The following is a 14,650-nucleotide window of genomic DNA, read 5'->3' on the forward strand; positions in this document are numbered from 1 at the left end:
ATTCAATTACAGTTATTTTTTTTAACCTCAGAAGGTCAACTTAATCACAATTACTAAGCCTGAAATAAATAACCTGATAAAAGTCAACCTTCCTCTTGTGTTAGCTTTCTGTTAGCATCTCTTATTATAATGGGTCCTTAATTAGCTGTAAAACACATTAAAAACAAATATCTATCATCTCATTTCTTTCATAATCTATTGGTTACTTTGTTGTGCTTTCTAATCAATGAAATAATGGGTTTTAATGTTCTTGGTGTCGGCGTCAAAGCCTTTTTTGTTTCAGTATACGGCTAAATTAGAATTTATTAAAATGGTAAAATATGAGAAAGCCTAATATGAAACATATCTTAACTGTTAACTACAGTACATGTGTGAAGAAATGTAACATGGTTGGCCAGTTTTGAGTGAAATTATAATTGACAGTTTTTATAGAATTGTTATGGCAATCACAATTACAAAGTCAATTATCTAAACTCAATTACAACTTGACTACGACAGCAACAGATTTTTAAAATTAGAATATCAATTATAATTACGTCATAATTGTAATTAATTGTTAATTACGTGATTACAATTCTAATTGAACCCCTACCCTGACACCAGGAAGTGTTTTCTCCCACTTCCTTCCAACACAGTGGATGTTCTATTATCACCAACTGCAGTTTTCTTTTTTTCTCTTTCTATCACACTTTCTAGCCACAACTGCTACAACCTGCAATGACCCAGGAATCCCTGTTAACGGTTCTCGTTACGGCGACAGTAAGGAGCCGGGTGATAGTATGACGTTCCAGTGTGACCCAGGTTACCAGCTGCAAGGTCCAAATACCATCACCTGTGTCCAAATGGATAACAGGTTCTACTGGCAACCAGATCCTCCAACATGTATAGGTACTATAGATGACTTACATTGTAAATACACTAGTTTTAAAGGGTAGGACATATGTATTTAGACATGTTTAGCCCTGGAGGTGGGTTTAACTGGAAACCAGGTAGTATCTGCAGTTATACCACTATATAAAAACTGTTGGTGAGATGGAGCTTTTTTTTACTGTTGCTCCATAATCACTATCATTGGGCCCACCTGTTGTCTACATCCTGCTGAGCTTCTCCACTGCACCGCACACTCCATTCACAACACTTATCTGCAATTTTTTTTTTTTTTTATTCTAAATGTTTATTTTATGAGACAATTTTCTTTTCCTTTGTTTTTGCTGAAGACAAAATTGCTAAATGGCTTAAGATCCTGAGATAAACAATATTTATTCGACAGATTCGTAAACAAAAAAAAAAAAAATTAGCCAAAAAATGATATTGTTCGCCAGTTTTTGCATGGTTGATTTGTTTCTCCTGTGTGGAGTTGTACTTTTCATCTGATTCCACACAAAATCCTATTTGTAGAATGGAATTGAATAAGATATGTTTATTTTCATTGTATAACATTTACAATCAAATTTCAATGCCCCACCTTTAGTGCATAGTCATAGAAGTACCATAAATAAGACAAGTAAATACAGCCATCACATTCTGTTATTGCACAAACCCTCATAAAACTGGCGTGATGTTGTGTTCAAAGCCATAAAAAAGCACCTGAAAGTAAAGCAATTTGATCATAAAAGTAATTTAGTTTATGTGGTTGTGTGTTGGCCACTTAAAGGCCTGTGGACATTATCAATGTTTACTTTACACTGTGATTTAGCAACCTACAACCCTGGGCTCGTACTAAGATATTTAGATAAATGCAACAAACACAAATGCACTGTGCTGTTTTAATTTGATGTGTACTTAACATACTAGGCAAATACCATACATTTGGATCAGTAAGGAATCCCGATAAGGATCAACAAAATGAAGTCAATCATTGCAGTTGTAATGGTACAATTACTGTTGCAACAACACATCATCAGGAGAGCAAAACTGTCTGATGACTGTCTAAATCTGTCTCATGTTCCTTGTTAGTGAGTCAACAGTCCATCGCTTAGTGCATGCTGCTTCACTCTAATGAAAGGAAATAACATCTAGGAATCATTGTTAAGTCCACTTGCAGCACTTCTTTCAACTTAAAACATTTTGTTCATGTTGTCCAGTCTTAGAAATAAAAACACATGGCAACACTTTACAATAAGGGTCCATTAATGAATGTTAGTTAATGCATTATTAAGCATTAATCGACAGTTTAATAATATGGTATTATTCATTATAATAGCATTAGTTTATGCATTAATATGCATTTAATTAATGTCTATTGTACACAGTTAATTAAAACAGTATTACACATTAATAAATAATGTAATTAGTTATCCTTATTTATGCATACTTAACATGCATCAATCAATATGTATATAAAGCATAATAACTAATAACATAATAATCAATTACTCATGATTAATTATGGTTAACTAATGTTTATATATCCTATCCTATTATTAAGGTTTTTGTCAAGTTGCTAATGTTACTTAACACCTTTCTTAATAAACACCATAAGTAAGTGATTGCAAGAGACCTTATAACGTTTATCTAATATATTAATTAATGATCAGTAATCATACTTAAGAATAAATACATTATGTAACTTTTATTAATGTTTTAATGAACTCTGTGCAGTATACATTAATTAAATGCTTCTTAATGAAATAACATATAATAATAATAATAATAATAATAATAATAATAATAATAATAATAATAATAATAATAATAATAATAATAATAATAATAATAATAATAAATAATATATTATAATGAATAAAATAAACTAATGTTGATTAAGGGACGCTTATTGTAAAGTGTGACCAAACACATTTTTCCCTTGGTTTGCTAGACGCTAAGGTTTGGTTTTTTTATCTTTTTTTTTTTGCTATCTGCCTGAGAAAGACTATCTTCACGGGTCAACTATAGTGCAAATCTGAATCAGCTCTAGAGCATGTAATTAAGTGCCTCTGACACTTTGGTAGTTACCTCAGATTTTTTCTTTTGACAATAAATAAAATAAATACTGAAAGCCTTTTTTCACCTTTCACCATCCCCTGCTCTTTCGCCTCAGTAGGTGAAACCAAGGTGTTAAAAGCTACTGCCATTAAACTCCTAACACCACCAAACACACTCACGCCACTGTGTGAGTGTGTTGGTCTGTGAGTGATTTGCAGCTGTTAATGCTTTTGTTTACCTCTATTTCACTGTTGATAATCTGTTCACACCCACCTGCCATCCCCAAGATGCCACTTTTTGCTTCAAACTCTTCTCTCACATTGCCAAATTGCTACTTGATTCCATCCCTCTGTCTCTCCTGCCAAAATCTCTTTCCTTTTCTCTGGCTTGTTGTGGGATAACAGGGCCGCCAGGGGTGATTCTCTAGCCTAACTTCCCCCAGACCTGCTCTCTGTAACTAAATCTCCCCGTCTTCACTCTCGATTGCAACCTGTGGACGTAATATCAGTAGCCCATTGGGGGTAATTCTTGCCCTCGAACGCAGCTGCAGCCATGCTTCCTATTTCTAACTAACTCACTACGGCTCTGTATACCTGTGGAGGCTTTATAAGTGGTCAATCAAGGGTGAATCCCTGTTCAAATAATGCTATGTAATCATTTCACTCCTTCTCTCTCTCTCTCTTTTTCTCCCTGTGTTTCTTACTTTCTATTCCTCTCACTGTTTGTCTGTCTCCAGCGACATGTGGAGGAAATGTCAGCGGTCCTTCTGGAGTAATTCTCTCTCCAAACTATCCTCAGCCGTACCCACCTGGAAAGGAGTGTGATTGGAGAATCAGGGTTAATCCTGACTTTGTCGTTGCCCTCATCTTTAAAAGGTAGGCCAAGTATTGAAACAACTTCACTGCTGGCAGAGGATCTGACTTATTTTAGTCATATATTCTCTTCATTCTGACAGCCCACACTGAAATACTACCACTTATTGTTAATAAATACTACTAACGCGTCCAAAGCGTCAACAGCATCAGGTTTACATATATGGTGGACACGCTTCTAGGGAGCGTCAGAGGTCCCGCTTTACGCGAGGCGGACGCTGTGCGTTTTGAGATTCCAAGGTTTTGACATGTGTCCGGCGCCTTCAACGCGGCCGACGCTGGAGTTCGGATTGCTGAACTTTTGAGGCATATCGCGGTGCGTCGACCAGTCAGGAGCGTTCCCCAACCGTGACGTATTCAGAATAATGAGAAAGAAAAAAGAAGCACTAACCGGAGGCGGAGACAGATGAACAGGCGCTCTTCTGCTGGAATAGAGCGCCTGTATTTGGTGTCCTGGTAGGAGATGCGAGCGCTGACGCGAGTCAGCAGGTCGTCAAACTGGAAGTAGGGCTGAAAGCGACTCTTCGGCGCCGAGGTGCAAATAAAGCCAAGCCACACTCTTGATAATGTAGAGCCGATGAACGGGAGTCGGAGGCGGCGTGTTCAGCAAGGAACTTTAAACTTTATTCTCCATTCAACCACACTTCTCTATTGCCCTCTGACATCACAGTGCACACACTGAGTCACACCAAAATACATCCGACCGGAAACACAGCCTTCTCAACACAATGTTTCCCACCACATCACCACCACAAATGTTAAAATACAAACAAATACAAAAGTAGATCTGTCATGTATAATGTTGACTAAAAATGTAAACACAATTGTCTTATTCTGCTCTATTAGGAATGCATTATAATTAATACAAGAAAATGGCCTAAAGCAGGGATGTCAAACTTATTTTAGTTCAGGGGCCAAATATGGACCAGTTTGATCCCAAGTGGGCCGCAGATTTCAGGTGGGAAACGAGAACAATTTTAACATCAATTGTGCCCTAGTTTTTAATATCAGTCCCTGCCGAATCTTCACTTCAAAAATTCTTGATTTTATAACGAAATTTTTGTGTAATTGAGAGGAATTTTGTGGAATCATTTGTAAGAAATTGCAAGATTTGTGGAAAAATTTAGAGTTCTTGCCACAATTTACAAATTAAAAATGACTGCATTCATGTGACATAAACAAAGGAAAACTGCAAGCCCCTAAAAATATTGGTGAATGTGAGTATTTACAACTGGATTATTTGGTAATTTAAACAATAATTCATGTTATCTGGCATGTTTACTGTCTTCTGCGGGCCGAATTGGATGCTTCAAAGGGCCGGATTTGGCCCCTGGGCCATGTGTTTGACACATATGGTCTAAAGTATTTTGTTATTGGAGAAGTTCCACTTACAAATAGGAAAAACAAAAGGCATAACACATTTAATGTAATGCTATTGCAACCAACACATTAATACAGAACAGTTCATGATGACTTCAAAAAATCAAGAAAGGAAATAAATCATATTTTTCAGGGTTTTTTTGCTGGCACTGATAAATAATTCATGCTTGTATGTTTGGTGGAATCTTTCCATGACTCACTATGGCCAACACAAGTTCATCCAAAGTTCCTCGAATTAAGGAATCATGATCTACAGTCGTTTTATTAATGAATCAGCTGTTAATCACCACTCTGTATCTAATAAACTAGATCATGTAGGTATGTATTTGCACATATAGGTAAGAACATAATAATAATAAAAAAAAATTATTCAAGTCTACATCTTTTTTAGTGGTTTTTACATAGTTAACGAGCAGTGATCAATACCTTGAGTATTGCTGATTTGTACAGTATACATATATCAAATCATCCTGACCCAACTTTGTCTTTTTGTTTATTTGTTGCAAAGATAATTGCCCTTTCTCGTATCAGTAAGACATTTATATTTATCATATAAAAAGTAGGTCCTGTTGACTACATTAGGGTTAGTCTCTATGAAAATACACGTTTTTGATTTTATCACATCAAAGTTTCCACATCAAAGTGACTGTTGCTAACCTTGAAATTATTATATAAAAAATTGTGCGATAGGAAACAGTACAGTACAGTGTCGGAAATGAACTGAATAAATAAAAAAAAAAATAAAAAAAAAAATATGAATATTAACATTCATTTCTGCATTTACTTTCTGCAATTTTTTATTCACACAATTCTTTTTAACATCGCATCAAAGGCAATGAAAGTTGACTAGCACTGAAATAAATGTGTTTAAAAGTGTGTCATTTAAGCTACTTAATGCTAGTGTTTTTTCACAGCTTTGGAATCACAGAAAAAATTAGAAATGAGAAAATTATGGATTCAATAGTCTTGTTAATTGTTTTGTCATGTTTATCTAATGTATCCTTACATTTTTCCATCCATCCATCCATCTATTTTCCAAAATGCTTGCTCCTTTTCAAGATTGCGGGGATGTCAGCTTTATTCTTAATAAAATGCAATGTTAGTTTTTTTTTTTCATCTTTCGTTTTCTCACCCAGAATGCATCCTGATTGCTGAGGGACAAAGATAATTTATATTATTTTGCTCTGTTAGTGCAACAAAGAGAGCTTTGGTTCTTTTAAGCCCATTTGAAACCAGATTAAATCATAAGGCTTAAACAGGCACATCTGCAGGACTTATTTCAACTCACAAGGTACCGTAATTTGCAGCTATCCTCTTTTTCTCCAATTTAGAATAAATTTCTGACCTTGATTAACAAGTAGCCCTATTATTAGACATCAATGAAAGTTAACTCTTTTATCTCAAATGTAAAGTTCATGGAAATGTTATGTTCCTCCTGCAGCAAACCCCAATGCTCAAACGTAGAAAACAGAGCGGAATAATCTAATACCGGCTCGTTTATAAATTCAAGTAAATAATTGTATATCATGTTTGAATAATAAACACAGTGCATGTTTTTTTTTTACCAAACATACCTATTGCAAGCAAACTCACTTTAAAATAAATTTGAATTCAAAACTAAATTTCTGTGAATGCATGTTGTGTTAGTTCTGGTGCTCTTTTAAGGAGATACTGCAAGAGTAAACCATATAAACTTGAAAATGACTTGCATTAATAGTCTGTGGGTGTATACGGGTGCATGGCTGCCTGAAAAAAATGAAAAGCACACACGTCAATGTAACTTTCTTAAATATGCTGTGTTTCATTATTTTACCCAGTTTCAACATGGAGCCAAGTTATGACTTCCTGCACATCTATGAAGGTGAAGACTCAAATGGGCCACTACTTGCAAGTCTCCAAGGGAATCAAGCCCCAGAGAGGATAGAGAGCAGTGGTAACAGTCTATTCCTGGCATTCAGATCCGATGCCTCACTGGGAATGTCTGGATTTGCTATCGAATATCGAGGTGAATAAAACACACGAACATTTGAAGTCTGCAAACATTACCACTGACAAATTAGTGCCATGTTTTGGGGTGATGGTTGAGGGAGTGATCTTGGACCCATGCAAAGTGAACAAAAGAGGACGTGGCAGGTGTGCTGGTGACTACAGTTCATCTAATAAACAAAAAGCAAATATAAGGACAAATACATACATTAAGTACTCATTCACAATGACAAAATATTGCTAAAAATATACAAAACAAAGACCAGCGAAGAAAGACTGAAGTGAGTGGTGATGAAGTGATAATCTGTGTCCAAGCTCAATTTAAGAAGTGAGTGTAATCAGGTAATGAAACACGTGGGAGACCAGAGGAAACACACATTTACCATGCCATCTTATCATATTCACAATGAAGCGTAATCCAAGCATTACAACTAGTGAGAAAGATGGTTTTAATACCTTTGAATGTGCCACTGTTGCCTGCCACACTAACAGACAAGATAAGGAGTGGCTTGAAATGCAGAGAATAGACTTAACCCACAAAACACAATGGAAGCAAATTAAAACCCAAATAAATAGAAGTTCACTGGGGTATAAACTAAACAAATGAACAGAAATACACACATTGCCACACCCCAGAACTTAAAGTCTAAGAACACCCCTGCCTTCTGCTGAGCTGCCACTAGGAGGGAAATTAAAAAAAAAAAAATGCCTTGGTTATGGGCGTTACTGCTGTAGCAGTAAGACACGCCCAGCTCCTTTCAGTAACAGCCCCCCTCTCCTCCGTCCCCGCGCACACAGAATCAAAACCCATCACAACTGCTAGCTAACAAGCTAAACATGAGCGAGTCACTTTTGCCACAGAGAGGTTTTTGCACATTTGAGGTGGAGGACTTTTTGCCTCCAGAGTCTCCTCCCAACAGTCACAACCACGGTGGTCCGCAGCCATACATGTTTAGGCCTTTAGCACAGACAGGAGCCGGTGGTGAGGAGGATGAGGAGGTGGAGATGCAGGAGAGGATGGGTGACGTTTCCTAGTGGTAGATAATGGCCCCACCAGCAATATTTTATTGTTTGCAAGGAGGCGGGTGTCAGGTTTTATAGGAGAGGCGGGGCCAACAGCTAAAGTGATGACGCAGGGGTTTCAAGAGCTTACCTGTTCAACCAATAGTAAAATTCAGTTGTAATAGCCGGCGTTCAACCCTTAGTGACCAGTATACCGGACATTTTACAGTTAAATATGCAAAATTAATGTTTTAGATGTGTCCCTCAGTGCTCTACCACACCAGAATCTGGTGTCATCATGCAGCTACAGAAATCAAAATAACAGAATAATTAGCTACCTACAGTATATAGTCAGTGTGTTGTACCAGTAAAACACGACAGACCTGTAGTAGTTTCAGTTTTTGTGCTTTAAAGCACAAAACACAAAAATGTTTTGCTTTTGGTGAAGGGATTTAAATGCCAAACCAGTCTTGGCAAGGCAGGCTAGATCATTCTAATTATCCCACTGCTATTATTTTTCCTCTTTATAATCAAAATCTTTTCCAACTGAAAGGACAGGCTGTTCCATGTCAGACCGTGTGTTGTTTACTCCTACAGATAGTGAATCACAAGGTTTTACAGCTGCTGCTTCATTGGGTATGATTTACCTGCTCCAGTCAAGGCAGAGCCTACTTGTTTAATTAACTGGGGCCTGGATCTCTTCTCTCAAAATTTTACAAACACTCATTTCCAGTCTTTGATATGTGATACCGAGAAAAACAAGGTTTTCCTCTACACACCTTTTCCTCACCCTGTAGTTTTATTTTGTTCGCTGTTTTAAACTGGCAACATTGTAAGTCTTAGTCATCACTCTTTATTAGTTCAATCTTTTGCTCTACGTCCCCTCCTCCGTAGCTTTTCTTCTTTCAGGATTTATGTATCATTCTTAATGAGAAATCAAAGAAAAGCAACAGTCATTCCGTGGCCTAATATTAACATTCACACATAGACTAGTTTATCTCATAATGTTCTAATCACACTCTGACTCAATTATGTCTGCGGATGTTTTTGTTTTTTTTGTTTTTTTCCAGAAAAACCAAGAGAGGCATGTTTTGATCCTGGAAACATTATGAATGCCAGTCGCACGGGGCATGACTACAAACTGGGATCTGAAGTCTCGTACAGCTGTCACCATGGTTACACAACTGTGGGCGGAGACACCGTCACCTGTGTCATGGGGCAAGACGGGAAGCCAGTGTGGGATAAGCCATTGCCGACATGTAAAGGTAGAAAGCTATATTTTGGCACACAGACAATAGTCAGTCACATCACAGAAAGAGCATGTGCTCTCTTATAGTCTACGTCAGGGGTCACCAACCTTTCTGAAACTGTGAGCTACTTCAGAGGTACTGTATAGTCCAAAGGGATACCAGTTAGAAAAGAGTTTCTTAAATACTCAATGTTTAAGGTTTCACGTTAAATTAGAGAGTTAGTTAAATAAGGAAGGCTAGAGGAAATGTCTGTTTCATCATGCAACACTTTATTTCTCCTCATTTATACAAATAATTCATTTTCATTACATTTAATAGATATTTATCATATTCCTATTTTACGAGCTACTACAAAATAACTTTTAACTAATCTGTATAACATGTAACATTTGTAAAATGTAACAAATATGTCATATTTTATGAAAATCCAACTTGCGTTTTTTAAAAACAGATCTTATATATAACATACCACTGACCATACACCAGATGTTTCAGTGAAAATAAACATTTAAAGATGGTAATTTTTACTGATACTAAAATACTTAATAGTAAAACTTCATCAGCAGTATTTAATTGTACTCAGTATTAACTACATTTCGCATATGTTTTTATTTTGAGATTAGAGTGTGAGTCAGAATCCTGGAAAGTAAATCAGACTTTAGATGGAGCTCATAGATGACTAGAGCATCTGAGGGCACCTCACATGGTCCATGCGGGCTACCTGGTGCCCGCATGGACCATGTTGGTGACCTCTGGTCTACTTCTTGTGGACATTACTGCTCGGTCATATTGGTTTCGTTACATTATGGACCAGGCTCTGTTTTGCTTTCAATGGCTTGGTAGATTTTTTTCCCACAGCATTCTTTGCATGTTTTGGTTAAGATCATGATTAAGTAAACTATATGCACTGTTGTCATTATACATGAAGAAATGTGGACTGAACAGTATAACTAGTTTGTGTTACCTGATATGAGGTTTCCATTCGTTTTTAGGGATGTTCGATAGCTTACTGCCGATATCCGATGTTTGGGTATTGTATATGGTGTCCTTCATGGAATATGCTTGTTTTTGTGAAGAGGATGTGTTTTATTTGTGTGTAAATGTTTCCAGTTTGGGCCAGAGAGCAGGACCAGAGCTGTCCGTTTGACTGGCAGCTAAGAGGGGCCATTCTTGGACGTTTCTCAAAACCTCTCGCTCTCTCCCTCCCTGAGTGATCTCTTTGGTGGCTAAGGCCTGCAAAAAAAAAAAAACAACAACCTGAACAACAGAGAAAAAAATGTGCATTTAGAGATGGATTCAAAACTTCCTTCAAATTGTGAACATATACATGTGCTTGTGCCTGTATTTCCAAACAGAAAGCTGTGCTTAGTAACTTAAAGTAAACAGTGAAAAGGGACAGAGGTTGAGGAGTTAGAGAGAAATATGGTGAGATAATTGCACTCGTAATAGTTTTTAAAGCACTATGAAAAATTCCAACAGCTTTTATGGCAGGTTCACTCTCATGCTGCTACTTATCACTTTTAGTATTTCCTCTCTCCCTTAATGGTGGAGGTAATCTGCATTGGTTACCAACGCTGCTTTATCTACTCTGACAAAGGCTTGACCGCCAATATTCACTCAGCTGCACCCCCGGCCACTACCAAATGTATTCATATGATTACATGTATTATGGCTAAGATGAATTGAATAGCTAACTTTTGTCATTTGGACTGACAGGATAAGAAAATGATGAATGGAGATAGAATATTATCACAACAATGTTCAGCGGTATGGGTGACGCGCTAAGCTGCAGTAAAATTCAGAGGTACTGTATAATATTGATGAGCCACTCTATGAATATTTGGAAGATAGTTAGTATTTGGTTATGCAGAAGGTGAAGATTAGTAAGCATCAGGTGCATCTTTATGCCAAGAAAGCACACATCACACACAGTTCAGAATGATGGTGGAAAAGTATAGAGAAGACTGCTCTGAGACGCTTCCCGTTTGCAGTGCTGATGGACAGGCTGACAGATGATGTCAGGCAAAAGTCCCTGTGGACATTATGTGTGCAGATGATATTGTCATGTTTAGTAAAAGTTGGAAGCAAGTGGAAGAGAGCTTGAAAAGGTGAAGGTGTGCACTTTGTGATACTGAGCAGTGTCGCTCAAACTTTTTTCACCAGGTACCACCTCAGAAAAAAATACTTGGCTCTGTAAGTACCACCATAATGACCAACATTAGAATACAGTAGCGTAGTAGGTCTAAGTATTAATTAAAAACAAGGCAGAGGTTTTATTTAACAAGTATATTCAGTATTGTTGGCCACTGTAACATTACACACAGTTTGAATAGTAACACTGTGTTTAAATATAGAAAAATAAAACTTATTTTAACAATGTTTTTATTTATATTTAATTAAGTGATTATTTGGCGTACCACTAGATGAAGCCCGCATACCACAGTTTGAGAATCAGTGATATAGAGGAATCAGTCAACAGTAGCATTAAATAATGTGTGCCTGGAAAAATGTGGGACATGTAGCTGGTCAAGATGGAAAATGTAGTGAGAGTAAAACTAAATCCAAATCTATAGAGCAAACTCACCATTAAATTAGAGATACAGTATGTTAAACAAACACAGTTTAAAGAGAGTTGCCTGAATGGTTTGGAGACAATGGGTGGCTGGAGGTGGCTGACATAAAGATGATTATTTTATGAATAGGATGTGAACATTATTCCTAAAAAAACAACCAAAGTGGACCAGTTTTGATTTAAGGGAAGGGAAGGCAGATTTAGGATATGTTGACATGTGCAGAAAATTACATTTCAAATGAGGCTACCAGGCAAAAAGAATAGAGTAAAACTACAGAGATGGTTTATATACTGAGGCATTAAAAATGCAACAACTACGATTGTGAAACATGTTGTATAAAGACATGAAAATCAGAAGAAAAAAATGAATACTCAAGTGTGGAGCAGTAAATTGTAAAAGTGAACATCCATGTTAGCGTGTGTGCCTGTTGCACAACCACAAGTCACTTCTTCATTATTCCACAAAGTGAAACGTGAGATCAAGACATGTTTACATGTTCTCAAGTAGAACCCCAAGCTTGTTAAAGTTTGTTAAAAGCAAATATGCTACCATCATCATGTGATCTTCATGCGCGTTGAAACTCGTCCACACACAACCAGGACCACTCAGGACTGTCTGACCAACATCTTACTTGCCTGTTATGAACCTCATCCAAAATCTTTGGGATGTTCTGAATGGACGAGTACGTCAGTGGAATCACCAACCCACAACTCACCAGCAGCTCACAAATGAACTGTTGGCCAAGTGCGATTAAATTTCAGAATCAGTTTTATTGCCAAGCAGAGTTTTTAGACAATACAAGGAATTTTAGTTGGTGGATGGTGCCAGGGCTCTGTCCATAAGGCTGGTGGCAGATGGAAAGAATCTGTTTTTGTGTCATGAGGTTCTGGACCTAATGGACCAAAACCTCCTGCCAGAGGGGAGAGTTTGAAACCGTTTGTGTCTGGGGTGGGAGGGATTGGCCACACTCTTCCCTATACGCCTCATAGTCCTGGAGGCTTACAGGTCCTTGAGGAAGGGCAGTTGCAGCCAATGACCCTCTCTGCAGAGCCGATGATACGCTACACTCTGACTTTGTCCACAGAGACAGATCAACCATCTGGCCACGTCAGTGCCACGACGGGTATAGGCACTTCTGCCGGCAAACGGCAGACACACACGCTATTGACATGTGTGGGCCAGAACACTCATTTATTTTCATGCTAGCCACCGTCCTCGTGTTTGTCTGAGGATGCAGAAGAGGACGGAGGAGAAGGTGATTTGTGAATGAATTACATTACTTGATTGCACTCGCAGTTGTGCATGCACACACACAAACACGCACACACAATCACAGGCAGTGACACAGCTGGCATGCAAGTCATTATTCCTCCATTGGGAGAAACTTTGAGTTCAGTTTGTTGGCCAAGGCCTGGAATAGACCTGTAACTGATTGATTAGAAGGCGACATTTCTACCACCTGAGCCACAGTTGCAACTTAACTTTATCCAAACACTTTATCCAAAGGATGGCCAAATGCAATTTGGTTTGCCCTGTATGCTATACTTTAAGTTTTGTGAAAAATAACAAAAGAGAATCATGTGATTATAATTTGCTTGAATCCAAATAAAGAAGACAGGTGAATTAAAGTGGATAAACATCCAGTGAGCCTTTAGGACCAGGCTTCATAAACACTGAGCTACACTGTAAGATCATGTATATGGTGAAAGCAGAACAATTTAACTAAATTTAATCCCACCCTCTAATCTTGCTCAAGTCCCTTGTCTTCTTTTGCACATGGAATTTTCTAAAAGCAAAATTAGAGAACTTTCTTTCTGCAGGCAGCTCCTGGGGCTTCTAGACCATACTCATTAGACAGGGTGAGACCTCTTTAAATAATACATATCCACTTACACCCCTTCTGTCTCCTTAAGCCTTCACTGTTGATTTTCTATTTTACATGTTCCTCTTTCTTTTTCTTTTTTTTTCAAGCAACCTTCTCTCTCTCTCTCTCTCTCTCTCTCTCTCTCTCTCTCTCTCTACCTCCTTCTTTTTTCCAACCTCCAGTGTTCCCTTTTCTTATACAACCTATTCTTTATTTTCAACCTGTTACCCTAGGCTCTTTCACTTTCTCTACATCGTCCCCTTTCTCATTCTTTTTCTATGTCTCTCTCTCTCTTCATGTCTATCTTTCTCCGCGTGTCTCTTTATCACATACACACACCCACATACACACAAAGAAAACCACACACAGACACAAACGCCTTCCATCTCCAACCCCTCTTATTGGTTTCCATGGTAACTAAGAGCTAGTGTGAGGAAGGCAGAATTCTGGTGACTGTGAGGTGTGTGTGTGTGTGTGCGTGCGTGTGTGTGTGTCTGTGTGTGTGCACGCATGTGTGTTGGAGAGAGAGAAAGAAAGAAAGAGAGCGAGTGAGAATAAACTGGAGACATACAGTCTCGCAGTGTATTGTATGAAATATAGTTTTTTACTTACTTGATAAAAATAGATGAAAAATAAGATTGACAATAGATTTCACAAAGTACGGTAAGTACATAAAAAGAAAATGGACCTTTTGGTTGCACACAGTTGGAGCCTAGATTCTGACCTAGGAGGGAAGCAGGATACTTGACCTTTTAAAGGGCTATTTACACCAGACAGAGAAGGAAGAGAGATAGCATG

General features: G+C 37.7%; 1 protein-coding gene across 1 annotated transcript in view; it reads left to right on the forward strand.

Moving 5' to 3' along the window:
• The window catches only part of LOC114461190 (CUB and sushi domain-containing protein 1-like), a 478,378-nt gene that overhangs the window by 368,633 nt on the left and 95,095 nt on the right, over nucleotides 1-14,650 (forward strand). Inside the window, exons 29-32 of the mRNA XM_028443085.1 lie at nucleotides 697-888; nucleotides 3,662-3,800; nucleotides 6,995-7,182; nucleotides 9,236-9,430. Coding sequence (XP_028298886.1) covers nucleotides 697-888; nucleotides 3,662-3,800; nucleotides 6,995-7,182; nucleotides 9,236-9,430 — 714 coding nt within the window. The remainder of the gene's footprint in view (nucleotides 1-696; nucleotides 889-3,661; nucleotides 3,801-6,994; nucleotides 7,183-9,235; nucleotides 9,431-14,650) is intronic.

This window comes from Gouania willdenowi, chromosome 3, assembly GCF_900634775.1.
Source record: "Gouania willdenowi chromosome 3, fGouWil2.1, whole genome shotgun sequence".
NCBI lineage: Eukaryota > Metazoa > Chordata > Actinopteri > Blenniiformes > Gobiesocidae > Gouania > Gouania willdenowi.